General features: G+C 38.1%; 1 protein-coding gene across 1 annotated transcript in view; it reads left to right on the top strand.

The window, feature by feature from the left end:
* The window catches only part of LOC126455967 (Down syndrome cell adhesion molecule-like protein Dscam2), a 358,909-nt gene that overhangs the window by 235,408 nt on the left and 95,953 nt on the right, over positions 1-27,548 (top strand). The window contains exons 23-24 of the mRNA XM_050091727.1: positions 6,238-6,426; positions 12,919-13,104. Coding sequence (XP_049947684.1) covers positions 6,238-6,426; positions 12,919-13,104 — 375 coding nt within the window. The remainder of the gene's footprint in view (positions 1-6,237; positions 6,427-12,918; positions 13,105-27,548) is intronic.

Genomic DNA, 27,548 nt, shown 5'->3' with positions numbered 1-27,548 from the left:
AAGATCAGATACACCATTTTCAATTTACAACACATCAGTGTGGGATGCCTTCATGTTTATGATGTGTGATGGAGTCTTTAGATGGTTATCGTTCTTCAAAGCTTGAAAAAAAAAAAGAAAAAAAATCAATTAGTGCTTGTGTAAGCTGGCTCTCACACACATATTTCACTAGTGAGCAGTTGGCCAGCTCACAGTGTTTAATGTTGGAGGAGGGGGAATCAGAACAATGCAGTTTCTGTAACTTCTACCTTCAACTAAGAATTCAAGTTACAAAAATCTCAGATGAGCAAATCAACTGTACCGGGTAACATCACTTCCTGTACAAGCTACATATATCATAATATTTACTTTTGCATAACCTACAATCTATTTCATCTAGTTTAACAATAGTTCAAAAGCCATGTCATGAGACCAGTTCTAAGTGCCACTGTAACATTAACTGGCTTTTTATCTGAGGCATCGCCGATGTAAGCATGTGTCACATACAGTATATTGCAAACGTACTGGGTAAATCAAAATTCTTGTTACAGGCTTCTAGGAGTTGTAGAGGGGACATAGTAGATGAAGTTTTGATAAGGTATCCATGTCTGGAAACACTGTTTGGATGTAAAATCACTTTTAGTATCATACCATTTATAGACATCCCACTTCACATTACGTGCACAGTGGAGGCAATGAGCTCTGACCTGTGTGCTGTAGGAGCATATGGCATTGGCAATATTTCAAGTACTTGTCCACAAGTTCTCTTGTATGTGACAAAGGATGTACTCTTATAAGTTGGAGTGCAGCACATCTATGGAGCATGACAGCCTACCCTACCAAGCCCAGTTATATGCAGTGATGAGACTACTGTCTGTTCCATGAATGTAAATTGCCAGCTCAGCAGCATTAGAAATTTCTGTGCACTCATCCAGCATCAAATAAAATTCATATTTATTTATTTACTTTTTGCAATTATCATTACATTATTTGAAATGTTATTGGCTATTTCTTGAATTCTGAGTAGAACAGTCAAATGAGAGAGAATAACCATCTGAAACTCTTACAGTCTCATAGAAACTGTATTCCCAGCTGTAGATATTAAAAAGTCTTTAAAAATTCTCTTTCACTGAAACTGTGCAATGCTTTGACAATCTGAAATGCAATATGTCAATTGCTCAACTTCCAAGCATTCGTCCTGAAAACAAAAATAATTTTCATAGTGAAAATGTTAGAGAAAATTATTCAGGTGTTTTACTTCAGTCACATCACTTACCTGTGTTTTCTTTAATTTTCACACCATCTGCTTCTCGCTCTTCACCTTCTAATGTGTCCGTAATCCTTAGAATGGAAGCTATTCTAATGTTGTTGTAAACTGAATGTGTTCATTGTGTTCAGAGCCTTGAAGCACACAAACCATCCTAAGGTACCATCACATACCATAAACATATAGGCACCCTGCATTAACACGTAAATTGGTGTTAGTGAGTCTGACTGTAATAACCAAGTAGTACATGAAACCAATCCAATTAACACAAATATTGCTTTATTCATTAACCTCTCAACAGTAATGGAAATAAGGCTCTCGTGACACCACACATAACAAGACAAAAGAATCATATAGAAAGTGCCACATGAACGATACACAGAACGACTGATGTGAGCAGTACAAACTAAAAGAACATAATGAGGGTGAGTCAGCACTGCCCCATGCATATATAGGTGCCAAGTCACCAGTAGACAATGTGCTGGAGACTGTGCCATGTGCACACTTCTTTTGGACAGCCTCTGTGGCTGGCCCACACTTACGCAGTTGGTGGTTGATTCAAGTACACATACATGACAACACTGCACTCAGTGCACTCACACTCACATACACTAGTAGCAGGATATAGCATACCTCTCCATCACGCAAACAGGCACTTAGGGAATGAGGGAGATGCCAGTGGCCCAACAAGACATATCCATCAGATCCGGGGAGATGGCAGCTGGTTCAAACAGTGGGTGAGGGGGGGGGGGGGGGGGCAGACAGTGTGCCAGGGCAGGCAGGCATCGGACCAATCGGACCAAAGGGCCAGAACATGCAGAGACGTGGGCACATCCAAGGGTGGTGGGCGTATGGGCGTATATAGTGCCCAATGACAGCACTGGTGGGGAAGAGGTTGGTTGGTTGGTTTGTGGGGTGGAAGGGACCAGACTATGTAGGCCATTGGCCCCTGATGAGGAGGAGGGTGCCTTCACTATCTCTGTGTCATCATCAGCAGGTAGGCCCAGTGCGGAGGAAATGGGGCTGGACCCACTGGTGACACGGCTGAGGGGGAAGGGGGCTGATGGAGATGACCCAACCAGAACAGCAGGCTCTGGCATCAGACCTGGCACCCAGTACTGGGCTGCTAGAACCCCATGGTGCCGCATGTGGGGGAGGCAGCCAATGGAATGGGGGTGCCTCCACAGTATAGGACGATGAGTTTGAGGCAGAGGGTAGTGGGGCAGGCTGCAGCAATGGGAGCCGCAGTCATGAACCAGTAGCTTTTGGTGGTGAATGGGGGTGCAACTGATCAAAGTGGCATGTCACCAGTCTGTCAGCCATACGGGTGTCACAACGACAGTGGACCTGGCATCGTACAACAATGGCCGGTGTGCACTTGGACGGACAACCAAACCTTTGCACCTACACCGGTGACTCTAGCATGAAGCAGCCAGATGAAACTGACCGTGGCAAGTGTGGTGCCAGCTGCAAAAGTTGGTAAAGCATGTGTGACTCCCAGCCATGAAGCATCTGAGCCAGATTCCACTTCACCATAGGTGTGAGGTGATACATGCTCAGAAAACAGAGAAGGGCATCATCCCCACAAAGATTTCGCAGTAAACTCTCTCATTTGGGTCTTGAACATAGACACTAGTCACTCCACCTCACCATTTGATTGAGGGTGGAATTGTAGAGCAGTAACATGATGAATGCCATGATAGGAACAAACAGTTAAAAAGTGTGAGAAACAAATTGGGGCCCATTACTAGAAACTAATGTACAAAGCAACCCCTCAGCAGAAAAAAGAACCTTCAAAAGCATACAAATTGTGCCTTCAGCTAATGTTGATGCACACTGGAGACAGTAAAGAAGCCAGGAAAATGCATCCACAACCAAGAGCCTATAGGAATTCAAGAAGGGACCCACAAAATCTACATGAATGCATTCCCAAAGCTGGTGTGGAACAGGTTGAAGGCAGAGAAACCCTGGGAGCTGCTCATTGTTAGGCATACTGCTCACAAACCATGACAAAATGGACAATTTCACCCTCAATCTCTGGCCAAAAAACCAAGTGTAATAGCTAAAAGTTTAGGCATGAAACTCCCCAATGGCTCCAGTGGAGAAAGCATAGAATCTCATGATGCAACATGTCAGGAATAACTGTTCTGGGAGTGAGGTCTTCTGTGGTCAATAGCAAAACACCATCAAAAACTGAGAGATGATACCATAATCATAAATGTTTCACGGGGGCTCCAAAGCTTAACACAGTGGTTTATCTGCCCAGCCCTGTTGAACAAACCAAACCATCTGGTGGAGAACTGGGTTGGTGGCAAGGCAACTGCTATGTGTGAGCTCATAATTGGGAAACTTTTGACCACAGCCTGCATTTCAGTCTCAAGATGGAAGCAAATCAATTCTTCACAATTAAAGTTTACCTCACAGATTTCAAATTGCAATCAGCTGAGACGACCATTCACTGGCCACAACTGGTTTCACCACCCCTAGAGATTGAAGTCTGTCCAATAATGCTTTCACTTGAGCTTCCAAGGTGACAGGAATAGGACACACATAATAAAAATGAGGCTGAGCCATGAATTTAAAAGAAATATGAGCATAAAAATTCATAGTGCACCCTATACCTTCTGAAAACAAGCCTGAAAACTCCTCACACAATGTTTACAATTGACAATATGGTACCTGATCAGACAAAATGTGAACTACATCAGTGACAGAAAATCCAAATGTCTTAAATGTGTCCATCATGAACAAGTTCTCAACACCAGCATAGCAACCACCAAAAATGTAATGGAACAAACCACTGACTTGTAAGAGACAGATGTCATAAACTATCCCAACAGTATAATATTCTGTTTGTTATAACTGACTAGCTTCTGCATGACTGGTGTCAATGGCAGCGAGCCTAAATTCACATAGTTTTGAGACTTCAGTAACACCTCTGCACCACCTGTGTTGACCCGGAGCTGGAGCACTTTGCAAAAAATACATAACTTGATAAATAACATGGGAGAAGTCATAAGCATTGTAGTCAGTTTACATCCATGTCCATATCCTTAGCAGCCTCCAGCAAATGACACATGGAGGTGATGTGACCTTTCTTCTGGCAAGCATTACAAATAATCCAGCACTTAGGGCATGCTAAAAGTTTGTGCTGGACAAAACAGAAAGGACCAGACAGAAACAGAGAATGCTGACAGTGGCATTGTGTTGTTCGTAACTGCTTGGACTGGTTGTGGTCTGCTCAGCACTGGGCCTTCATGTTTACCACCGCCACTGCTGCTTGCTCATGCAATCTATCTGTTGTCCCAGTGAGTACATCTTGAAACATTACTGCCACATTGCCCCACACTTCAGTTCTGTCACTCTCTGCCTGAGAAACTTCAAAAGATTGTGCAATTTTCAAAACTGTGGTTTCCACAGAGTAAAGCCTTCTGGTGCACTTCCTTGTCCATAGCTAAACAGATAATTGTGTTGCACATGTCAGAGTCTGCATAACAGTTGTTATGGGCATCAGTAATGAATTAACACTTATGGCTAAGACCATGAAGTTCAGCTACCCAGGCCCTGTATGAATGGTTTGGTTTACTGCGGCATCGGTATAGTTCAAATCACACCACTATGATGTGCATTAATTTGCAATGGTAGTTGGACAATAAACTGCACATGTGGTCCAAAGTAAGAGCTCCGAGCTCTTGTAAAGGGGCAAACTCACACAGTAATTGATATGTCTTAGGTGGGATCCATGAGAGGAATAAGGCTTAGCACAAATCTGAGTCTGTTCACTGAAAGCCAAAAAATGCTGTCAAAGTCTTTTGCCATAAGCTTCCCAAACCTTGGCTGGATCATCATATAGAGGAAAAGTGGGCAAATAGACCAGAGGAGCATTACCTTGTTTGTTAATGGAAGCTGACAAAGCACTCATTGCTGAAGTAAGCTGTTCCATCAGGGCCGGTAGCAAGGCATCCACTAATGAGTAAAGCTGATGAAACCACATTTAAAGACTGCACATGCGGAAACCATTCCAAACCCATTGCCAATCATGCGGTAGCCATGTGATACATGAAACTGATACAATTAACACTAATGTGGCTTCATTCATAAGCCTCTGAACAATAACAAAAATAAGCCTCTCGTGACTCCACACATAACAAGACAAAAGAATCGTATAGAAGGTGCAACATAAGCGATACACAGAACAACTAATTAGAGCAATACAAACAAAATGAACATAATGAGGGTGAGTTAGCAGTGCTCCATTTGCATATAGGCAAGAGTCACCCATAGATAGTTTGGCGGAGATCGTGCCATGTGCACGTTTCCTACAGGAGGCCTCTAGTGGCTAGCCCATACTGATACAGGTGGTGGTTGATTAAAGTACACATGCATGGCAACATTACACTCAGTGCACTCACATGCACTAGTAGCAGGATATGACACTGACCTTTGTTTTGAAGTTCCTAAGCTGACCATTATGCTATTTTTCATCAATTTAAAAATACCTGCTCTACACTTTATGCACTGCACCATAAGTATGTATGATTGTGTTGAAGGCCACTGTGAACCTAACACATGGTCATAGCTTTGAAGGAAGTGCACAGTTTGCATTCATATGCACTGCATAATAATGTCTGACTAACCCATTTTACCATGAGATCTAACTTCTCAGGCAGTGAGTGAGCATGAGTGGTTGTACTCCTCTAGCCTGTAGAGTAACAGTTGCAAATTTGAAAGTACATGTGTTAGGGGCTCAAACTGATTCCATATCTGTTTTGTTCTTTTGATTTAGTGCCTTTTCAATGCCCCTAGTCTGCAACATGAAAATTTGTCTCAATGAGGAATTAAAAAAATAGCAGATTTATTGGTCCAGCTTTATAGTCGTAGTATATGTTCTTTGCAGTGGTGCTATATTGTTTATTGCATAGAATTCTGATTATTTTAATGTACTCTACATATTTATTTAATGTGGAAGATTAATTCCTATCACTTTCCAGAGCTGGAGAAGGAAAATGAAGGTAACTTCTCATGCACAGCAAAAAATTTATTTGGTGAAGACCATGTAAGATATCAGATAATAGTACTAATGCCTCCTCAACCACCTCACCTTGAATTTGTTGCTTCTGATCATCATAATATCAAACTACAGTGGTCTTATCCTAAGGATGGAGGCACACCTGTCTTAGGTGAGCAAAAACAAATTTTCTTAATTTCCCAGCAGGCTACTTATATCCTTTCACCTTTTACTCTAAAAGATGCAAGTTTATATACATAATTCACTTTATAGAAATGTGTATAATTTACACTTTTTAAAAAAAAAAAAACAGTGCCAGCTAATCTTATGTGTCACATGGTATAGTAGAGTATTCTATCTATGTTTACTGTTATCACTATTTGTGTATGTGAGTTCATCTGCTGAAGATGAAAGTATGAGCAATTTTCATTATCATCTAAAAGAAGCAAAATCACAAAGGTAATGTTCTATTGGTTTGTACATATATGTCTGCTGTCCTAGAACTGTCTGAAGCCCCCATGATGCAGTAGTGTAGCTGACTGCTGGAGGGGACAAAACAAAATGATGCACCCCACTGATAAAGTAGAGCTTTGCGTAACAATTCACTTTCAGCAGCAATGGAAATGTTGCATCTGTGCCACGCCAATCATGATGAACTTGTAGCTGTCTGAATTGACATGGTACAAATGCAATTTTCTTGCTGCTGTCAAAAGCAAATTACTATATGATACTCCATTTTATCAATGGGCTGCAGCATTTTGTTTTTGACTCTTGTAACAACAAGCTATGGTACTATAGTGCAGGGATTTCAACTTGTACTGCAACACATACCTTCCAACAAATAAAATATTAAATATATAATTTAATTTTTAATGGAATAATTGAAACCTTATAACTATTCCTTCTACATATGTGTCACAATGAAATAATGTGCCAAAAGTCAGTGTTATATTCAAGAAATTTAAAATTTCTTTTTGATTCAGGCCACAACCAGTATCAGATGCCTATGGCCACCTTCAGATGACAAGATTCACTTCTCTTATCTTACAAGGAGTTTGTGTGTGTGTGTGTGTGTGTGTGTGTGTGAGAGAGAGAGAGAGAGAGAGAGAGAGAGAGAGAGAGAGAGAGAGAGCTAGGAAGTGTATCCACAATCAGATGTTGATTACAATTTATCCACAACGTTGCACCCAGTCTACTATTACGCAGCCTCGTCATACAAGGATTTGAGGTAGCTATCTCCAGGCTGAGTGCAGTAGTATTAAAATGCTCTATCCAACTTAGATGCAATGTCACAGAATAGGGACAGTTGCACATGACTGAGCACATCTGAGCTAGTAGTGTGGTTTATGTGATTTATTGCAGTTTATCTCCATTTCTGCAATTTCCGGAGGTAAAATAGTCCCCCATTCGGATCTCCGGGCGGGGACTACTCAAGAGGATGTCGTTATCAGGAGAAAGAAAACTGGCATTCTACGGATCGGAGCGTGGAATGTCAGATCCCTTAATCGGGCAGGTAGGTTAGAAAATTTAAAAAGGGAAATGGATAGGTTGAAGTTAGATATAGTGGGAATTAGTGAAGTTCGGTGGCAGGAGGAACAAGACTTCTGGTCAGGTGACTACAGGGTTATAAACACAAAATCAAATAGGGGTAATGCAGGAGTAGGTTTAATAATGAATAGGAAAATAGGAATGCGGGTAAGCTACTACAAACAGCATAGTGAACGCATTATTGTGGCCAAGATAGATACGAAGCCCATGCCTACTACAGTAGTACAAGTTTATATGCCAACTAGCTCTGCAGATGACGAAGAAATTGAAGAAATGTATGATGAAATAAAAGAAATTATTCAGATTGTGAAGGGAGACGAAAATTTAATAGTCATGGGTGACTGGAATTCGAGTGTAGGAAAAGGGAGAGAAGGAAACATAGTAGGTGAATATGGATTGGGGGACAGAAATGAAAGAGGAAGCCGCCTGGTAGAATTTTGTGCAGAGCACAACATAATCATAACTAACACTTGGTTTAAGAATCATGAAAGAAGGTTGTATACATGGAAGAACCCTGGAGATACTAAAAGGTATCAGATAGATTATATAATGGTAAGACAGAGATTTAGGAACCAGGTTTTAAATTGTAAGACATTTCCAGGGGCAGATGTGGACTCTGACCACAATCTATTGGTTATGACCTGTAGATTAAAACTGAAGAAACTGCAAAAAGGTGGGAATTTAAGGAGATGGGACCTGGATAAACTGAAAGAACCAGAGACTGTACAGAGACTCAGGGAGAGCATAAGGGAGCAATTGACAGGAATGGGGGAAATAAATACAGTAGAAGAAGAATGGGTAGCTTTGAGGGATGAAGTAGTGAAGGCAGCAGAGGATCAAGTAGGTAAAAAGACGAGGGCTAGTAGAAATCCTTGGGTAACAGAAGAAATATTGAATTTAATTGATGAAAGGAGAAAATATAAAAATGCAGTAAGTGAAACAGGCAAAAAGGAATACAAATGTCTCAAAAATGAGATCGACAGGAAGTGCAAAATGGCTAAGCAGGGATGGCTAGAGGACAAATGTAAGGATGTAGAGGCCTATCTCACCAAGGGTAAGATAGATACCGCCTACAGGAAAATTAAAGAGACCTTTGGAGATAAGAGAACGGCTTGTATGAATATCAAGAGCTCAGATGGAAACCCAGTTCTAAGCAAAGAAGGGAAAGCAGAAAGGTGGAAGGAGTATATAGAGGGTCTATACAAGGGCGATGTACTTGAGGACAATATTATGGAAATGGAAGAGGATGTAGATGAAGATGAAATGGGAGATATGATACTGCGTGAAGAGTTTGACAGAACACTGAAAGACCTGAGTCGAAACAAGGCCCCCGGAGTAGACAATATTCCATTGGAACTACTGACGGCCGTGGGAGAGTCAGTCCTGACAAAACTCTACCATCTGGTGAGCAAGATGTATGAAACAGGCGAAATACCCTCAGACTTCAAGAAGAATATAATAATTCCAATCCCAAAGAAAGCAGGTGTTGACAGATGTGAAAATTACCGAACTATCAGCTTAATAAGTCACAGCTGCAAAATACTAACACGAATTCTTTACAGACGAATGGAAAAACTAGTAGAAGCCAACCTCGGGGAAGATCAGTTTGGATTCCGTAGAAACACTGGAACACGTGAGGCAATACTGACCTTACGACTTATCTTAGAAGAAAGATTAAGGAAAGGCAAACCTACGTTTCTAGCATTTGTAGACTTAGAGAAAGCTTTTGTCAATGTTGACTGGAATACTCTCTTTCAAATTCTAAAGGTGGCAGGGGTAAAATACAGGGAGCGAAAGGCTATTTACAATTTGTACAGAAACCAGATGGCAGTTATAAGAGTCGAGGGACATGAAAGGGAAGCAGTGGTTGGGAAGGGAGTAAGACAGGGTTGTAGCCTCTCCCCAATGTTGTTCAATGTGTATATTGAGCAAGCAGTAAAGGAAACAAAAGAAAAATTCGTAGTAGGTATTAAAATTCATGGAGAAGAAATAAAAACTTTGAGGTTCGCCGATGACATTGTAATTCTGTCAGAGACAGGAAAGGACTTGGAAGAGCAGTTGAACGGAATGGACAGTGTCTTGAAAGGAGGATATAAGATGAACATCAACAAAAGCAAAACAAGGATAATGGAATGTAGTCTAATTAAGTCGGGTGATGCTGAGGGAATTAGATTAGGAAATGAGGCACTTAAAGTAGTAAAGGAGTTTTGCTATTTGGGGAGCAAAATAACTGATGATGGTCGAAGTAGAGAGGATATAAAATGTAGGCTGGCAATGGCAAGGAAAGCGTTACGATAAATAGTTTGGACAAGAAGAGAATAGAAGCTTTCGAAATGTGGTGCTACAGAAGAATGCTGAAGATTAGATGGGTATATCACATAACTAATGAGGAAGTATTGAATAGGACTGGGGAGAAGAGAAGTTTGTGGCACAACTTGACCAGAAGAAGGGATCGGTTGGTAGGACATGTTCTGAGGCATCAAGGGATCACCAATTTAGTATCGGAGGGCAGCGTGGAGTGTAAAAACCATAGAGGGAGACCAAGAGATGAATACACTAAGCAGATTCAGAAGGATGTAGGTTGCAGTAGGTACTGGGAGATGAAAAAGCTTGCACAGGATAGAGTAGCATGGAGAGCTGCATCAAACCAGTCTCAGGACTGAAGACCACAACAACAACAACATCTCCATTTCTGAAGTGAAGTGCAAAAGCAGTGGGGGCTTTCAGCAGTGAAACCTTTGGGCATGCCATAAGTTTTAACATCAATACCTCTGAGAATACAAGACAAATTGTACTCACAAGTTTCAGCTTTACACTTATTCCCGTTATCATGCGAGTGTCAAGTTATGGGCAGTGCTGCATCACGTGAACCTGAAGGAAGGATATCTCGAACAATATAAGTACTGGTTTGATTGGATGCAGCATAAAAGAATTATCCAAATGGAACAGAAATCAGTGGATGATGTTCATGTGCAGACAGCCAAATAATTACAAGTTCAGAAAAATTGGATGATTTATTCAAGAAAAGGAGCTTCTCAAATTGAGCAAGTCAGTAATGCATTGGTCCACCTCTGGCTCTTGTGTAAGCAGTTAAATGGCTTGGACTTGGCATTGATTGGTAGTTATTGGCTGTCCTTCTGAGGGATATCGTGCTAAGTTCTGTCCATCTGGTGCATCACGGAATCAAAATCCTGTGCTGGTTGAAGCTCTCGCCATGCACAGATGGGCCTTATCTTACTGAAATGTGTGCCCAGGATGACTTGACATGAAGGGCAACAAAACGAGCATAGAATATCATCAACATATAGACGTGCCATAAGGGTGCTGTGAATGACCAAAAATGTGGTCTTGATATGAAAATAAATGGTACTCCATGGAACCTACCCCTCCCTCCTTTGTTGTCACAACCGTCTTTATGGTTAAGTCTTTTCATAAGATTCAAGAGGACTAAGTTTTACAATAAACATGTTAAGTATCTTCTTTTCTCAAGCAGTTGGCTCCAGCTTATCAAGTCTAGCTGTCTGATTCTTGAAGCTGAAATTTTCACATTTTATGTTCTCATCGTCCAATTGATCTAAATAAATTTGAAGAATATTGTGCAGAATTTTTGTTTTTTTATGTTTATTTCCATCACATTTTACTATATCACACTGTCTTTTGAATTTTTACATTAACAAAGCTGAAATTACATTGTTCATCTAAAACACAAAAACACATCTGATCACATCAGAGGCAGGCCCACTACTACTTCACTCCACAGTAGTACAGTATTTCAAAGGGTTTACAATTTTTGTTGACAAATGAATTTCTAGTAGTTTGTATTATTATTTTATAAATGAATCCACAAATAAACATAATAAACAGTACCAGGTTTCATAATTTATAATAGAAATTTTAAGTGTGCAAATTTTTTTGTTATTTCAAATGTTTCTAAAATATAATGTTAACTGTACATTCAGAGCCAGTGCATATAGGTGGTAACAATGAAAATAAAATAATTCAATTTCATAGTTTTAGCTTGAAATATAACATATTGTGTATAAAATTATATGAAATTTTTCAGAAAAACAGCTGAAATAATATTGACCTGTCTAAAATTCAAAAAATTTTTCTAGTGTCAACTACTTCTGTTGAGGAAAAGTAATGCTAGAGAATCATGTTCCTTTACACGCAGCACATTGCATGTGGTTTTTGGGCTGTGTGGTGGATGACAGTCAGCGTGTTATCCCACCGCTGTCTGGGGCATCTCCAGACATGTCTTCGCTGGTCACTGGGGCTCAGTTTGAAGCAGGACTCATCAATGAAGATAGCTGTACTCCAGTCAATGAGATTCCAGGCCAAAGATGTGTTTGGGGATGCCCCATACAGTGGGAGGTTGCCTGACCTGACCGTCACCCACCATACATCCCGACAGCCACTACTGATAGTCATGGGTGCCATTTCTTTTCGTAGCAGGGCCCCTTTGGTTGTCATCCACAGCAACCTTACAGCACTTCGGTACATCAACAAAATTCTACATACTATTTTGCTGCCCTTCATTGCAAGTCATCCTGGGTTTACAATTCAGCAAGACAATGTCCGCCCACATGCAGCAAGAGTTTCTACTGCTTGTCTTCATGGTTACCAAATCCTACCTTGACCAACATTGCCACTGGATCTCTCCCCAGTTGAGATCACTTGGAGCACTATTGGCAGGGCCCTCCAACCAGCTCAGGAGTGTGATGATCTGATATGCCAATTGGACAGAATTTGGCATGATATCCCTCAGGAGGACATCCAACAACTCTGTCAATCAGTGCAAAGCTAAATAATAGCTCACATAAGGGACAGAGGTGGACCAACACATTATTAAATAGCCTAATTAGTGAAGTTCTTTCTCTTAAATAAATCATTGAATTTTTTTGAAATTTTTATCATTTGTTTGGCTGTACTTTTATGTTACATCTCCCTATTTTCATCCCATTCAAATAATTACTTCATGATAATTTTTTTGTCTTAGAGTGTATCAGAGGCAAATGTTTCAATTGTTCCTTCCTTGTTTCCATACCTACATGTTTGTGTTTGTGCATGTTCCTAGAAACACCAAATTTGTAGTGAAAATGCCTAATGTGTGCAGGGTATCTGCTGAAATACAAACGAGATCATGGTAGCTGGCAGGAAGTACACATGGAAACTGAAAAGAATTCTTATACGTTACAAAATCTGGATTGTGGTGCTACATATTACATGTTACTGAAAGCACACAATATAGTTGGAGAAAGTTCTTCCAGTTCTGTTGTAAATGCCAGCACCAAAGGAAAGGGTAAGTCACACCGAGCATCATACTAATTCACTCTATAATGAAGCAATCCACATAAATATTCACACATGTAATAGCAGGAAAATGATCTGAGAAAATTAAATCTATGTGTTTCGTAAGTTACAGCACAGTGGTTTTGTATACATTTATAACGGCTAAAATATACACAATTAGAGACTTAACAGTTGGTGTGAGAGGGACAATGCAATTGATTTACTACTGACTTCAGTATGAGTAGTTTTATATTCTGGTGCAGAATTATTTAATGGCTCATAGTTTTTAACTTGTCCAGTTTATACATAGTTGATAGTGGTTGAACTCATTAATTTTATATAAATGCTTAATATGTAATACTGCTTAAAAATTCAGCTAAATATTGTAAAAAGGGAGAGCAATGTCTTTTTTTATTTTTTCAAAGTAGATGTTTGTCCATCTAAAAGCAGTGCCCATAATTATTAATGTGAAAAGATTAGCACCAGTTGTAATTGTTTGATAGTGTGCTTTGCAGAAGTAGTCTGCAATGGCTGCTTCTGTTGGTAATGTATGATTTCATTTTTTCTACACCCCTGAATGCTCTCATTTCTCATGTGTTTTACGGAACATAATGTGTGAATAAATCAATTGAAGAACATAATTTCTTGATGCTCACATTCTCACTATCCTAAATGCAGTCTTGATTGTATACTGAGAGGCCACTCAAATACCAGTGATTCCTACATACTAAAACAATTTGGTATTCACAGTCTGTTGTATAAATCTTCAATCTGTATGAATTTCCACTGTCTATTCTACCAATGGAAACCTACAGGTGCTGTGTGTGAATGGGTCTTTTCTGTTACTTAGACCATCCCACCCCACATCTGAATTTGGGCTGTATATCTGTGGTGGTTGATATTTTCATCCTCCCTTCATGAATGCGTGCTTGTTGTGGGTTTTCTGTTACCTTGTCTTCCCTGTTAATTAGGCTATTCCAGACCACAAGTGACATTGCGCTGCCCATTTGTGGTTGACAACATTTTCATTATTCATTTATTCGTCATATTTTGTAGGGCTCATCAAGAAGGATAACATCAGTGCTGTGAAACAAATCGAGATTACTCTAAAAAAAAAGACATGCAGCTTGTGGAAACTTAATCTGTACAGAATTTAACAATAAAGTATACTATACTGATTAGTGTTGTTAGCATGTATGCCAATTGAATGCAGCTTAGTAAATTAGAAGGAAATCTGCTACTTTAAAGAAAAGTCTTGCTTTCCCAATGATATTAAATAGCTGTTTGTATTTGCTCTTGGCAGATTTATATTTACTTGATTCCATTGGTATTTTTCAGAGAATAGATACCTACATTTGCAAATACAGAGAACTGCTTAAAATATATTACTTCTCAGCATGCTGGTATACAGTGAACATTAAAACTTGCCAAAGTTCCAACAGATATTTTCAGTCCTTGGGTCTAAGTAATCAAGTAATTTGTAGGAGGTTTTTTTTTTTAACTGCTTGGGATTCCCAGTTTCTTGCTTTATGTTAGATAGGATGTTGTTGAATACTAACTACATTCTGAACCTTAAACAGGTAACATGCTTGTCTTTATGTTAACATGACATATTTCTGGCGAAGATTGCATCAGCATCGAGGCATACCAGTGTTGAGTTTGTATCTGTTCTTGGGCGCCATGACCGACCTCATTTGAACTCTTCTGTCAAGAGAGTTAATTTGGAGCTGGAACGGCTGCTCATGTCGGGTGCGGGGTCACACATTGGTGTGGTTCATGTTGATTCTGTCAGTAGGTGGGATTATACTAGGCATGGCCTTCACCTCAACAGGAAGGGGAAGGGTAAATTGGCTGGGGAAATAGCAGGAAAGTTAAAGGGGGGAGGCACTGTCATGAGTGGTAAAATACCAGTGGTTATAGGATTCAGAAAAGACCCTTTTTTAGGGTAGGGAGGACAGAAAGAAAACAAATTTTAAGAGAGGTTAGAACTGAGACAAACCTTCAGTTTGAGAAAGAAATCAAAAAACATAATTCCAGCTTATTACATCAACATAAACAGCCATTGGTTAAGAATTTTCAACTGTCAGCAGATATTTTAACTCCATCCAATTTTAAGTCAGTCAATGTGAAATGTCAGCTATCTTTATTGCATCAAAATATTCGAGGACTGAGAAATAAAATTAATGAATTAACTATCTGCATAGATGAATTAGAGTCTTCAAACCCAGCTGACATAATCTGCCTCTCTGAACATCATGTGACCACTGGTATAGAACTTTTAAGTGTTACAGGGTTTAGGTTAGCATCTCACTATTGTAGATCAGAAATGGAGAAAGGAGGAGTTGCCACATTCATCAGGAACTGTCATAAATTTAAGAACATAGACATTCATAAATTTTGCCTAGAACAGCATATGGAAGCATGTGCAACAGAATTAGATTTTCACAAAAAATCTTTCATAATATTAAGTGTATATCGAGCACCTGCAGGTAACTTTAATCTGTTTGTAAACCACCTTGAAGCTGTACTGGCCCATTTAACAACCAAAAACAAAGAAATAGTGGTTGCTGGTGATTTCAATGTAGATTTCCTTAAAGACTCTCCCAATAAGAACCTATTTGAGTTAGTAACACTATCATTCAACTTAATTCCCACAGTAAAGTTCCCCACTAGGATAACCACTTGCTCACAAACAGCCATTGATAATATCTTTATAGAAAAGTCAAATGAACAAAATTATATTACAAAACCAATAGTCAATGGCCTCTCAGACCATGACATGCAGTTCCTTCTGTTAAATGTTAATACTGAACAGGATATAAAATCTGTTAAATCTGAGCTCAAGAGGGTAATCAGTAAGCCAAAAATTGATTATTTTAGGACACTCCTCAGAGACATTCACTGGACTGATGTTTACAGTGCTCATGGCATGAATGAAAAATATAACATTTTTGCTAATAAAGTGCTTACCCTATTTGAACACTGCTTTCCCCCAAAACTTACCAAGGTTAGAGCAAAGTCTACAAAGAAGCCATGGATTACTCGAGGAATAGGGGTATCTTGTAAAACAAAAAGAAAACTGTATCTGTCAATCCGAAACATTTCCAATGTTGATGCTATAGCACATTATAAGAAATACTGCAAAATATTAAAGACTGTAATACGGATGTCAAAGCAAATATATTACAAGGAAAAGATAGTCATATCAGATAACAAAATAAAGACAATATGGGATATAGTGAAGGAGGAGACTGGTAGAACCAGACATGAAGAGGAACAAATAGCATTAAGAGTAAATGATGCATTGGTGACAGATGTGTATAGTGTTGCAGAACTTTTTAACAAACATTTTATAACTGTTACTGAAAAGATGGGGTTGTCAGGTTCGGTAGATGCTGCTATGGATTACCTTAGACCAGACATTTCAAGTAACTTCCATAATATGAATTTGACCCTCACTACCCCAACAGAAATAATGTCCATCATAAAATCTTTAAAATCAAAAACATCTAGTGGGTATGATGAAATATCAACAAAGTTAATTAAAGAATGTGATTCTGAGCTAAGTAACATATTAAGCTATCTGTGTAACCAGTCGTTTATCAGTAGAATATTTCCCGAATGGCTGAAATATGCTGAAGTTAAGCCACTGTTTAAGAAGGGAGATAAAGAAATAGCATCAAATTTCCGTCCAATTTCACTGTTGCCAGCATTCTCAAAAATTTTCGAAAAAGTAATGTACAGTCGTCTTTATAACCATCTTATCTCAAATAACATACTGTCAAAGTCACAGTTTGGATTTCTAAAAGGTTCTGATATTGAGAAGGCTATCTACACTTACAGTGAAAATGTACTTAATTCATTAGACAAAAAATTGCAGGCAACTGGTACATTTTGTGATCTGTCAAAGGCATTTGACTGTGTAAATCACAATATCCTTTTAAGTAAACTAGAATATTATAGTGTAACAGGAAATGCTGCAAAATGGTTCAAATCTTATATCTCTGGCAGGAAACAAAGGGTGTTATTAGGAAAGAGACATGTATCAAGCTATCAGGCATCATCCAACTGGGAACTAATTACATGTGGGGTCCCACAAGGTTCCATTTTGGGGCCCTTACTTTTTCTTGTGTATATCAATGACCTTTCATCAGTAACATTACCAGATGCCAAGTTTGTTTTGTTTGCTGATGATACAAACATTGCAATAAATAGCAAATCAAGTGTAGTCTTAGAAAGATCAGCCAATAAAATATTTGTAGACATTAATCACTGGTTCCTAGCCAATTCTTTGTCACTAAACTTTGAAAAAACACACTACATGCAGTTCAGAACTTGTAAGGGGTGTCCCAAGAGTATATGTCTAACATATGATGACAAGAAGATAGAAGAAGTGGACGGTGTTAAATTCTTGGGATTACAGCTTGATAATAAATTCAACTGGGAGGAGCACACCACAGAACTGCTGAAGCGTCTTAACAAATCTCTGTTTGCAATGCGAATTTTGTCAGACATAGGGGATATAAAAATGAAAAAGCTGGCATACTATGCTTACTTTCATTCCATAATGTCATATGGGATTATTTTCTGGGGTAATTCATCAAGCAAAGCTAAAGTTTTCCGGGCACAAAAACGTGCAGTAAGAATTATATGTGGTGTGAACTCAAGAACATCTTGCAGAAGCCTGTTTAGGGAACTAGGGATACTAACTACAGCTTCCCAATATATTTATTCCTTAATGAAATTTGTCATTAAAAATATATCACTTTTTCAAACCAACAGCTCAATTCATGGAATCAATACTAGAAATAAGAATAATCTTCACAAGGATTTAAAGTCACTTAGTCTTGTACAAAAAGGTGTGCATTATTCAGGAACACACATTTTCAATAACTTGCCAGCAGCCATAAAAAGCTTAACAACCAATGAAATTCAGTTTAAGAGAAGCCTAAAGGATTTATTGGTGGCCAACTCCTTCTACTCCATTGATGAATTTCTGAGGAAAACCAACTGATTTGTATATAAGTACAACATAACTTCTGCACAATTTCAGTGCAGTAATGTGTTCACTGAAAATTTGTGTGTGTGTGTGTAAGTATAATCTAACTTCTGCACCATTTCAGTGCAGTAATGTGTTCATTGTAAATAAGTATTACAGTAGTTGTATTACATGTTTCTTACCTTATAAATAAATATAAAACTTTTTTATTTTAAATTCAGTGCAATAGTATTTGTAAAATGACTCTTAGTGTTCATTAAAAAATGACGATCATTCCACTTGGGACCTGTGGAATGGTACATTAGCTTATTTGTTTTAGTTTAAATATTTGTCATGTATTGTTGTTTTTCTGACATGTTCCACATCCTGGAGGACCTCCTCACTACGGATCAATTGGAATGAAAGTAAATCTAATCTAAAAATCTAATCTAGGAACAGAACCTGCTGAACATCTTCTTGATTAATATACCTAAGTGTTGACTCCATTTGATCCTGTTGTCTGACTGTACCCAAGGTATTTAACACATGGTGTTTCATTGAGTTTATGACATTAATGTTTACTTCTAGTGTTAGCAGGTCACTTTTCCTGCAATATAATATGACCTTCTGCTTCCACATATGGCATCACTGTTTTTCCTCTCTCATGTCTTTCATTAATGTATGGGGAACAGGTCATTTGTCATATTAGTAACCTGAACATCACTTTATATGAAACACTGTATTTATTAAGAACACTGTACACAATACACCATCACATGCCAAGTGCTGGAATAAGACTGAAGAACAAACTGCACCCCCCCCCCCCCCCCCCAGTGTGCAACACAGTGAGAGGTGGTGATGTAGTTTGGCATGGCACTCAGTCTGTGGTCAAGTCTAAAGATGTCCCCATGGGGAAAGAGGGCCCATGGGTGTAGATTCCATGAATGACGGGTGGCTGAACCAAGAAAGCAGGATCGGGATTCACGGCAATGCGAGAGCATAGCACACCGTATGTAGCACTTGAATAGGGACGTGGCTGTCATCATCAGTTGAGGTGGTGATGGCTGTCTCCTCTGCGTCTGGAGGGATCCCAAATGTGTGTAGGAGGTGGGTGGAAGGGTGTGACAGGCGAACAGTGCGACATCATGCAGCTCCAGGGAAAGGTCCTTGTTGGAAAAGGATGACACGTTGACATGGAAGATGGTAACACATGTGTCTTTATACACTGTATGGACACCAAGCAGGACCCAGGGAAGAGCTTCTGACCAAGACATGTCGTGGCACATCACCATGGCTTTCAAAGTGTGGTGGCAGTGCTCGAGCAACCCATTGCTCTGCGGGTGGTAGGCTGTTGATGTAATTTGTTTGCACCACCTAAGTCACACAGCTTGGACAAAAGAACAGCTTCAAAATGTCATGTCTGATCTGTCATGACCGAAGATGGAAAGCCAAACCACATGATCCAGGGGGCAATAAAGGCTTGTGAGACAGAGTCGGCTGTTATATCACCCACCAGCTAATGTGGTCGATGATAGACAGGATGAATTGAAAAAGGATGACACGTTGACATGGAAGATGGTAACACATGTGTCTTTATACACTGTATGGACACCAAGCAGGACCCAGGGAAGAGCTTCTGACCAAGACATGTCGTGGCACATCGCCATGGCTTTCAAAGTGTGGTGGCAGTGCTCGAGCAACCCATTGCTCTGCGGGTGGTAGGCTGTTGATGTAATTTGTTTGCACCACCTAAGTCACACAGCTTGGACAAAAGAACAGCTTCAAAATGTCATGTCTGATCTGTCATGACCGAAGATGGAAAGCCAAACCACATGATCCAGGGGGCAATAAAGGCTTGTGAGACAGAGTCGGCTGTTATATCACCCACCAGCTAATGTGGTCGATGATAGACAGGATGAATTGAAAACCCTTTCAAGGGGGGAGCTGACTGACCAGTTTGAGATGTACATGACAGAATCAGCCTTTAGGAAAGTCAAACAAGCCCAATGGTGGGTACGTATGGTGACCAACCTTGGAGCATTGGCAGGGTGCGCATGCAAGGATACAAAAACAATCTGCACTAAAGTATGTCAACACGAAATGCTCTATTATTTGACATGTGGTGGCCTCAATACTAGAGTGCACAAGGTCATGGATAGCAAAAAATATCTTATGGTGCAAGACAGCCAGAATTAGGATGTGGGCCATGCCTGGGGAAACATTGCAAAGGACCAATAGGGAAGAACCTGGAATTCGGCGAGGCTTAATTTATAACTAGGTAGACTCACTGTGTAGTAACTGCTGTATGACATCATCTGTTTGTTGCTGGGCCACTAGCTTGTCGAAGCCCCAATGGAAAGAGCATAGGAAAAGCATATGTTTTGAAAACATAAAACTAGAAGTTTAACTCTTCTATTAACTTTTCTTAAAAAATTTCACTAAATAAATGAAATAAATAAAATCTTTAAACCAACAAAGAAAATAAAAAAATTTAAAGATAATGGCAAAAAACTTTTTCAAGCTAAGTACATTAGATTAGATTAGATTAGATTAGATTAGATTAATACTAGTTCCATGGATCATGAATACGATATTTCGTAATGATGTGGAACGAGTCGAATTTTCCAATACATGACATAATTAGGTTAATTTAACAACATAATTAAGTTAATATAACAACTTTATTTTTTGTGTTTTTTTCTTTATTTTTTATTTTTATTTTTTCTTATTTTTTTATATTTTTGTTTTTTTCCTTTTTTTCTTAATTTATATCTAAAAATTCCTCTATGGAGTAGAAGGAGTTGTCATTCAGAAATTCTTTTAATTTCTTCTTAAATACTTGTTGGTTATCTGTCAGACTTTTGATACTATTTGGTAAGTGACCAAAGACTTTAGTGCCAGTATAATTCACCCCTTTCTGTGCCAAAGTTAGATTTAATCTTGAATAGTGAAGATCGTCCTTTCTCCTAGTATTGTAGTTATGCACACTGCTATTACTTTTGAATTCGGTTTGGTTGTTAATAACAAATTTCATAAGAGAGTATATATACTGAGAAGCTATTGTGAATATCCCTAGATCCTTAAATAAATGTCTGCAGGATGATCTTGGGTGGACTCCAGCTATTATTCTGATTACACGCTTTTGTGCAATAAATACTTTATTCCTCAGTGATGAATTACCCCAAAATATGATGCCATATGAAAGCAATGAGTGAAAATAGGCATAGTAAGCTAATTTACTAAGATGTTTATCACCAAAATTTGCAATGACCCTTATTGCATAAGTAGCTGAACTCAAACGTTTCAGCAGATCATCAATGTGTTTCTTCCAATTTAATCTCTCATCAATGGACATACCTAAAAATTTGGAATATTCTACCTTAGCTATATGCTTCTGATTAAGGTCTATATTTATTAATGGCGTCATACCATTCACTGTACGGAACTGTATGTACTGTGTCTTATCAAAATTCAGTGAGAGTCCGTTTACAAGGAACCACTTAGTAATTTTCTGTAAGACAGTATTGACAATTTCATCAGTTAATTCTTGTTTGTCAGGTGTGATTACTATACTTGTATCATCAGCAAAGAGAACTAACTTTGCCTCTTCATGAATATAGAATGGCAAGTCATTAATATATAATAAGAACAACAAAGGACCCAAGACTGACCCTTGTGGAACCCCATTCTTGATAGTTCCCCAGTTTGAGGAATGTGCTGATCTTTGCATGTTACGAGAACTACTTATTTCAACTTTCTGCACTCTTCCAGTTAGGTACGAATTAAACCATTTGTGCACAGTCCCACTCATGCCACAATACTTGAGCTTGTCTAGCAGAATTTCATGATTTACACAATCAAAAGCCTTTGAGAGATCACAAAAAATCCCAATGGGTGGTGTTCGGTTATTCAGATCATTCAAAATTTGACTGGTGAAAGCATATATGGCATTTTCTGTTGAAAAACCTTTCTGGAAACCAAACTGACATTTTGTTAGTACTTCATTTTTACAGATATGTGAAGCTACTCTTGAATACATTACTTTCTCAAAAATTTTGGATAAAGCTGTTAGAAGGGAGATTGGACGGTAATTGTTGACATCAGATCTATCCCCCTTTTTAGGCAAAGGTATAACAATAGCATATTTCAGTCTATCAGGGAAAATGCCCTGTTCCAGAGAGCTATTACACAGGTGGCTGAGAATCTTACTTATCTGTTGAGAACAAGCTTTCAGTATTTTGCTGGAAATGCCATCAATTCCATGTGAGTTTTTGCTTTTAAGCAAGTTTATTATTTTCCTAATTTCAGAGGGAGAAGTGGGTGAGATTTCAATTGTATCAAATTGCATAGGTATGGCCTCTTCCATTAACAGCCTAGCATCTTCTAATGAACACCTGGATCCTACTATATCCACAACATTTAGAAAATGATTATTAAAAATATTTTCAACTTCTGACTTTTTGTTCGTAAAGCTTTCATTCAATTTGATGGTAATACTGTCTTCCTCTGCTCTTGGTTGACCTGTTTCTCTTTTAATAATATTCCAAATTGTTTTAATTTTATTATCAGAGTTGCTGATTTCAGACATGATACACATACTCCTGGATTTTTTAATAACTTTTCTTAATATAACACAGTAGTTTTTATAATTTTTGATAGTTTCTGGGTCACTACTCTTTCTTGCTGTCAGATACATTTCCCTTTTCCGGTTACAAGATATTTTTATACCCTTAGTAAGCCATGGTTTGTTACAAGGTTTCTTACGAGTATATTTAACTATTTTCTTGGGGAAGCAGTTTTCAAATGCATTTACAAAAATGTCATGAAATAAATTATATTTTAAATTGGCATCAGGTTCACGGTACACCTCATCCCAGTCTAACTGCTGTAGGCTTCCCCTGAAATTTGCAATTGTTAAATCGTTGACTGAACGTACTACTTTGGAGGACTGTTTAGTATTGCTGCATGGAGCTATGTCATATATTGTAACTAGCTGTGCACCATGATCAGAAAGACCATTCTCAACAGGCTGAGCATTTACCTGGTTAAACTTATCTTGGTCTATAAAGAAGTTATCAATCAGTGAGCTGCTATCCTTTACCACCCGAGTAGGAAAATCAATAATGGGTGTCAAATTGAAAGAACCGAGTAATACTTCAAGATCATTTTTCCTATTACCCTCTTTCAGAGAATCTACATTGAAGTCCCCACAAATAATAATTTGCTTCCCCCTGTCTGACAGATAGCGCAACAAGGAGTCCAAATTTTTCAGAAATAGATGAAAATTTCCTGATGGGGACCTATATACAGTTACAATTATAAATGTGCCTTTATTTAATTTAAGCTCACAGGCACATGCTTCTATATGTTTCTCTACACAAAACTTTTTTGTTTCTATACCTTTTGCACAATGATAACTTTTGACATATATGGCAACTCCTCCTTTCTCCATATTTTCTCTCATTACATGTGCAGAGAGCTTATAACCACTTACATTTACCTTATCCATATCGGTAACAATGTGATGCTCAGACAGGCATAGTATATCTATTTCATTCTCAGCTTCTAAATCTTCTAAACAAACCAGAAGCTCATCTACTTTATTCTTTAAACTCCCAATATTTTGATGAAATATACTTACATTATTTTTAATTATACTTTTATGAGAACATTTCCTTATTCTAACATTTGTAGTACTCTCCTGTCTGAGTTTCTCATTGTGCTTAGGCCTAGTTCCTATACCAGTGGTCACATGGTGTTCAGAGAGGCAGATTATGTCAACTGGGTTGGGTGACTTTAATTCATCAATGCAATTACCTAGGACTGAGATACAACTTGGTGGAGATAAAATTTCTGGTGATTGGTGAAAATTTATAATTGGTAGCCGTGATTGGTGATCCAATGTGCTAGAATTGTGCTGTTTAATTTCTTTCCTAAACTGAAGATTTGTTTCAATCCTGACCTCTCGTAGAACTTGACATCTTTCTGTCTTACCTATCCTAAAAAAGGTGCTGCTCCAACACCTGTAACCACTGGTATTTTACCATTCATGGCGGTGCCTCCCCCCCTTAAATTTCCTGCTATTACCCCAGCCAGTTTCCCCTTCCCTTTCCTGTTGAGATGTAGGCCGTGCCTGGTATAGTCCCACCTACTGAGATAATCAACAGGAACCACACCAATATGAGCCCCTGCACCCGACCCAAGCAGCCGTTTCAACTCCAAATTAACTCTCCCAACAGAAGAGTTCAAATGAGGTCGGTCATGGCGTCTCAGGACAGATACAAATTCAACATTGGTGTGTCTCGATACCGACGCAATCTTTAAGGTGCGTTTACACTGCGATTTGTATCGGCACATGTATGAGATACATGTATATACGACTTTGCGACATGTATTGTGACTTGTATGAGTTGACAAGTATCAACCTCATACATGTATGAGCGTGCGTTTACACTGGTTGATATGTATCACTGTGCGATAGCTTCTGACGACGATTTGGAAGTTTTCACATTTTTATGTGCTGATACACTTGCTCTTTTGGAAAATGATAGGAAGAAAAGGCGGAGGAAGCGTAGATGGTGGCACAGAGAGTTTCTCGCGAATTAACGCCATATTTTAGAAATTATGTTAGGATGAGTATGGAGGATTTCCGCGGTTTGTCATCACTTGTGGCTCTTCTTGTGTCCAAAACCAACACAAACTTTCGGGAAGCGATTCCACCAGAGGATCAGTTGGCAGTAACACTCCGTTTTTTAGCCACTGGGGATTCCTCGTAAAACGAAGATTTCATGACAAAACATTTGCATTGTCGCGCGATTGCTAATGCCGACGTCTCACACACGATTGTCGGCATCCGTTGTCAACATTATCAGGCGAGGCCGCCGGAATAACAGCAAAACATTGACATACGTGCCAGATGCATGAAAAAATTATTTAATGTATGACATACTCTGATATATATAAAACTTTTACCTTCACTTCTTGGGATAAAACTTGCACAATGGCCTCGCAAACACGAAGAATAATGTTGCATATGGCACTTTTTGATATTTTATGCAGATACATTAACGTCGAAACGACAGTCGGCACCTTCAAAACTCAAACAGCCGCCAAAGAGCCTGGTACTACGCATACGCTAATCGTCGAAATAAGCGGCAGTCGACAAGACGACAGGAAATGATAGTACTGCGCATGCGCGAGTTCTTCAAATGTCGCTCATACATGTCGCGTATATGGCCAAAAAGCGATATACAAAATGTATACGCGACATGTATGAGCTCGAGGGTCCGCATACAAGTTCCGTGAATTTTTGTATGAGGTGATGTATCGCGACATGTCAAATTGACATGTCGCTCATACATGTCGCGATACATGTATCCCAGTGTAAACGTACCTTTACCAGGTCACACTCTATACTGTACCCAGGATCTCTGTCGATGCTGTTCCCTGGCCCTCCCACAATAACCACGGTGTCTTCCCTGGTAAATCCTTTACAGAGTGAACCTAAATCCTCTGTCACCTGATCCAGACTAGCACTTGGTTTGAAAAAATTAACTTATCATAACGAAAACGTGGTAATGTGCCACGAACTCAAATAAAACCAAAGGACATAACAGCAAGCTTAATAAAAAATATAAAAGAATAAAAGTCACCACCTAAAAAAATTAAAGCTAATAATATTCTTATAAAAACAATTCTAGTATACTCAGCTAAAAAAATTAAAGTAAAACCGCCTGCACCATATTCAATATTAAAACCTGAAACTAACTCAGATTCACCTTCGGCAAAGTCAAAAGGAGTACGGTTAGTCTCAGCTAAACAAGAAGCAAAACAAGCTAAAGCTAAAGGAAAAGAAATAATAATAAATCACAATAAAGCTGGTAATTTATAAAATCAAACATGTTAAAACTACCAATTAAAATAATTAAAGATAATAAATTTAAAGCCAAACTAACTTCATATGAAATTGTTTGAGCAACAGAACGAAGAGAACCTAGTAAAGAATAATTTGAATTAGAAGACCAACCAGCAATTATAACAGTATAAACACCTAATCTAGTACAGCATAAAAAAAACAAAAATCCATAAGAAAAAGAACATATATAAGTTAAGTAAGGGAAAATCACTCAAACAGCCAAGGAAATTATTAAATTAAAAACAGGAGAAAAGTAATAAAGTAAATAATTAGATATAATAGGAATTGGCTGCTCCTTACAAATTAACTTGATAGCATCACTAAAGGGTTGAGGAATTCCGACAAAACCTACTTTGTTTGGACCCTTTCGAATTTGAATGTAACCTAATACCTTACGCTCTAATAAAGTTAAAAAAGCAACACTAATTAAAGCACAAATAACTAATAAAAGAAAATTCAAAATAAACATAAATAAATCATAAAGTATCAATACTATTTGTAGAAAAAATCTACATAAATGAATTCTAAATTCAACACATTAATCTGTCAAAATAGTAATTTAATTAGTATTAATCAATAAAATTAAAAATATTTCAACCATATGGTCCTTTCGTACTAATATGAATTAATAATCTTAGGATAGAAACCGACCTGGCTCACGCCGGTCTGAACTCAGATCATGTAAGAATTTAAAGGTCGAACAGACCTAATTACTGGGCTACTGCACCCAAAATTTTTCTTAATCCAACATCGAGGTCACAATCTGCTTTGTCGATATGAGCTCTCAAAAACAATTACGCTGTTATCCCTAAGGTAACTTAATCTTATGATCATAAATTATGGATCAAAACATAAATAAATGATATAATAATGAAGAGTTTATTTATACTTCATGTCACCACAACAAAACATCATCATTAAATATAGAAAGACAAACAAAAACTATATAAAAATAAAATGTTAAGCTCTATAGGGTCTTCTCGTCCTAAAGAAAAATTTAAGCCTTTTGACTCAAAAGTTAAATTCAAAAATTTATTAAGAGACAGTTGATTTCTCGTCAAGCCATTCATTCCATCCACTAATTAAGAGACTAATGATTATGCTACCTTTGCACGGTCAAAATACCGCGGCTCTTTAAAAATCTGCTCAGTGAGCAGGCCAGACCTCAAAGTATTTTCAAGAGGACATGTTTTTGATAAACAGGCGGAAATCAATTTTGCCTAGTTCCTTATAATAAATTCACAAGGTAAAAATTATATACAAATAAATATACTAATTATATCATTATTACAAAAATTTCAAAATTAAATTTATAATCTTAATAAAAAACCTAAAATAATTATAAAATCAAAAATAAAAATAATGAACTAAAACGTAATCTTAGAGATAGCTGGTTTAAAGCTTACTATTATTTTTTATAAATCAAATTATAGGTTATTAACTTCAAAGCTTATCCCTTAAAGAATAAATAAGTTAATATTTATACCTAAAAAATTAAATAAAAACAATTAACTTCAAAAAATTAAGTTTTTTCTTAAGAAACTAGATATCTTGGGAAACG

The sequence above is a fragment of the Schistocerca serialis genome, chromosome 1, assembly GCF_023864345.2.
Source record: "Schistocerca serialis cubense isolate TAMUIC-IGC-003099 chromosome 1, iqSchSeri2.2, whole genome shotgun sequence".
In the NCBI taxonomy this organism is placed as follows: Eukaryota; Metazoa; Arthropoda; class Insecta; order Orthoptera; family Acrididae; genus Schistocerca; species Schistocerca serialis.
The sequence above is the reverse complement of the archived record's forward strand: the minus strand, read 5'-3'. Positions and strand labels throughout refer to the sequence as shown.